Raw genomic sequence first — 3,522 nt, 5'->3', positions numbered from 1 at the left:
TCCGTCGCTGCCTCGGGGCCGGGTCGTCGGGGCGAAGGTTCTCGAGCAGGGGCGGGCCACTACACTACAGTTCCACCCGGAGAGCTGGCCTGGTTTTGGGATGACAATAAACCCTGCAAACAAAGCAGTTTACATTAATCCAGCAAAACACGGGGCGGCCAAGAAAGCCACACTCCTCCTTTGCCAGAGGTCACACGACCACGGATTTCTGTCGGGTTGTTAGCCACTGTTGGAACAAATCCTCCATTTTTCATCGACTTAATTCTTACCCACGCCACCGTGTGACATTCCCAGCTGATCAGGAAGCACGGAAGCCGGCCCCGGCCTGGGCGTCCGACAGTGGGCACGGCTGGCCTGGAGAGCAGCGGGCGGCCTCTCGGGGCCTGGGCTCCTTGGGACATCGTGAGCCCGGTCGCCACCTTGCCCAGAGCACGGCGAGGCCCCCAGGGGAGGGCCCCCCCCCCCCGCTCCCGCAGCGCTGCCCTCTGACCTCACGCCCCGTCCCCTCAGCGGGTCGGCCACGACAGACGGGGGCTAACGCTTTCTAAGGGTGCCTTCCTCCTGGGGGGACGGGGTGCTCTCGCTTTCTCCGGCTGGGGTGTGATGGTGGCGCCCCTCAGGCTTCGGCGTCGAGTATGGGGCTCAGCGGGAAGACAAAGAAGGATCTGGGCCCTGGGCTGTCGGATCTGGGGACAGGGCGCAGGAGGGGCGTGTGTGCCATGGGGGTGGCCCCCACTGAGAGGCGGGAGGCCTGAGCTGGGACCCCCCTGCCAGCTAGCCCCGGGCATAGCAAAGAGCATCTACATTTCTCCACACTCACTGGGATGCAGAGTCTCATCACAGTTTGGCGTTCGTTTATTAAGGATTTTAAGGTAACAAGAGTGTGACACTGAAGCTAGATTTTCAGTTCTGTGCACACAAACTTAAGCTGTCCTAGAAAACGCTTCAGTTGGTTCGTTGTTGCCACGGGACAGGCCTTGAACTCGAAGCGAACGGCGCTGTGTTTGCACAGCCCGGGCCTGTGCGGGTGCAGACGGCGACCGGGCGCCACTGCGCACCCCGGGGGCGGGGGCTGGGAAACGCGACGTCCCACCGCGACGCCTTCTACCTCGTTTTCTCACAACTGACGCCTGTTCACCTAGACCCGATCAGGAAGCCAGGAGCAAAGGGAGCGTCCCACGGAGGCCTGCTCGGAATCTACAGGAGCCCTTCCCCTGGGATCCAGGAGCACAACCCGCGCCGGCGTCCTCGGCGGAGCGCCCCCCGTGCTTCCCACGCACACCCCTCGGGGGGCCGCACGGCCGCCAGGCAGCTAGACGGCTGGAGGGGCTGCCGACCGACCCTGGGCCCCCTGCCTCCCTGCAGGGACGCGGCCGCCCACCAACGGAGGGGACCCGTCCCTCCTCACGGCCTCCACCGAGCTGCAGGGAGGCCAAGGTCGGACCCCGCTTCCGTGGCGACAGTCCGCAGTGAAGAAGCCTTTATCACAAGAATGTTCTGCCTCCGCAATCAAGTGGTTTCCAGGAGCTACAGGATGTCCAGGAACAGTGCCAAGTCTACAACACCAAGAGGTCCCTTTTCTCCCCCTCTTGCTAAAGGGGCAGCGCGCGGTGATCCAGCCTGGGGACAGAGCCCCAGCCCTGTGTCCAGAGGACGGTGACTGGAGGCACCCAAGGTTATCTAAAGACTCAGGACACACTGAGAAAGGCACCCCCACCCCCGCCCCAGACCAGCCTTGTCCAACACGAGGACAAGGCAAGCCACACGTGAAATTTAAAATTCTAGGAGCACATTTAACAATTAAAAGGTGAAATTAGTTCTAATATACTTAACCCAATATACCCCATATTACCATTTTAACAGGTAATGAGTATACAAATTACTAATGATGTATTTTACGTCATTTTTCCGTGTGAAGCCTTGGGAATGCTGTGTAGCGCACCGGCACTTGGGGCGGCCCCCGTTGCAGCGCTCCGCGGCCACGCAGCCCTTCCCTGCCTTAGACCCTCTCCAATCCTGCCCTGGCCCCTCTCCGGCGGCTGGTGGAGGGTGGGTGCTGAGGCTCAGAAGGGTCAGCGGGGGCACCCTGAAATGCCATCCCATCCTCGGGGGCTCCAGGGGGAGGCCGCTCTCCTCCAGCTTCCGTTGGCTGAAGCCTCTGCCGCCCCCTCCCCAAGAACAACCCCCCTGCTGTCCTACCGTCCACGGGAGGCCCGGGTTCAAGAGATCACGAAGGTCACCTAAGCAAGCGGCCACCTCAAACCCACCCTCCCTCCCAGCTTCTGCCGTCCACGCTCCCATAAACCCTCAACTGCCAGATGCCCAGGGAACCGCAGGGTCTGGGTAATGGGATTAGCCCTTCTGATGTCACCCGTGGCGAACAATTTCTTACAGACGCTGTGCAGCAGCGCTCAGCTGGGATCCACACCCGGGTGACGCCCCTCGGGCACCGAGCTGGGAAGGGGCCTGGGATGCCAGCCTGGCATGGGGGAAAGTCCGAGGGCTCGGTGGAGAGCAAAGGGACAAGGGACAGAGCGGCGGAAGCACACCCAATGGCGGGCACCAAGCAGAGGGGGCCCCGCAGGGGCATGCACCCCAGGGTGTAGGTGCCTCCGGGGCGCAGGTGAGGGTCTGGGACGTTCCTAGGAGGGCGCGAGGGAGCGTCGGACACAAGCCGCCCCGCCCGTGAGGCCTTTGCGGGCCAGCGGTGGGGGAGGAGGGCCCCGTCTGGCCGGGCACGGTCAGGGGGACGTCGACCCCCCGGTTCCCTTCCTGGAGATGGAATTGGCTTTGCTGTGATGGGGACTGTGGAGGCATCGCGGGAAATGTGGCCGTTCAAAGACTCAAAGTCACCTTATTTCTATAAGCTGTGCTTTCGTTTAAAGGTTACCAGGGGACAGAGAAAGACGGGCAGCACACGCAGGCCCCCATCAAAGACTTGAGACCGCGGTCGCGAGGAAGCCCTGCTCCGGAGGCGGGCCTGCGTTTGTGTCCTCCGTGGTGACTCTTCAGGGGCAGGAAGAGCGAAGAACAGGCCCGGGCGGATGGAGTCAGGCCCGCCCGGCCTGCACGCCGCCGACCTCGTGGAGGCCACTTGTCCTCAGCGGTGGGGGGACTGCTGGTGGCCCGCCAGACACCCGACAGCTGGTGACGAAGAACTGCGCAAACACCAGCCCGGCCGAGACTCTGGGCATCCGCCTAATAGCCTATTAGGCCCCCGGGTTGGGGCGGGGGAGCTATTACCGGACGAGGGACGATTCCGGAATCTAATATTTAATAAGCTGTTCTGTTCTCACCAGAGTGGCCATTTTCTTCCTGCTAGAGATTTCATTTTGAAAAGTAAGTGCTGAAATACTCCAGGTCTTGGTCACGCAGAGACTAAGAGGCAAATATCACTTGTCAAGTGATGTCCCTTTAGAGATGGCCCGGAGACAGATGTCACCAGGCTACCTTCCTCCAGGAGCTTCCCGCCGTGGATGTGCTTTCCCGCCCTCCCCCCCCCCCCCCCCCCCCCCCCCCCCC

At 62.1% G+C, this 3,522-nt stretch overlaps 1 protein-coding gene across 5 annotated transcripts in view; it reads right to left on the bottom strand.

Moving 5' to 3' along the window:
• WDR20 (WD repeat domain 20) overlaps positions 1-3,522 on the bottom strand; it is a 61,294-nt gene continuing 57,772 nt past the window's right edge. For all 5 annotated transcript variants that reach the window (XM_025869338.2, XM_025869336.2, XM_025869340.2 and 2 more), the window contains one exon: positions 1-113. In XM_025869338.2, the coding sequence (XP_025725123.1) occupies positions 60-113 (54 nt within the window). In that variant the 3' untranslated portion in view covers positions 1-59. The remainder of the gene's footprint in view (positions 114-3,522) is intronic.

The sequence above is a fragment of the Callorhinus ursinus genome, unplaced genomic scaffold, assembly GCF_003265705.2.
Source record: "Callorhinus ursinus isolate GAN/ISIS: 27379988/994484 unplaced genomic scaffold, GSC_fseal_2.0 scaffold8, whole genome shotgun sequence".
Taxonomy (NCBI): Eukaryota; Metazoa; Chordata; class Mammalia; order Carnivora; family Otariidae; genus Callorhinus; species Callorhinus ursinus.
The sequence above is the reverse complement of the archived record's forward strand: the minus strand, read 5'-3'. Positions and strand labels throughout refer to the sequence as shown.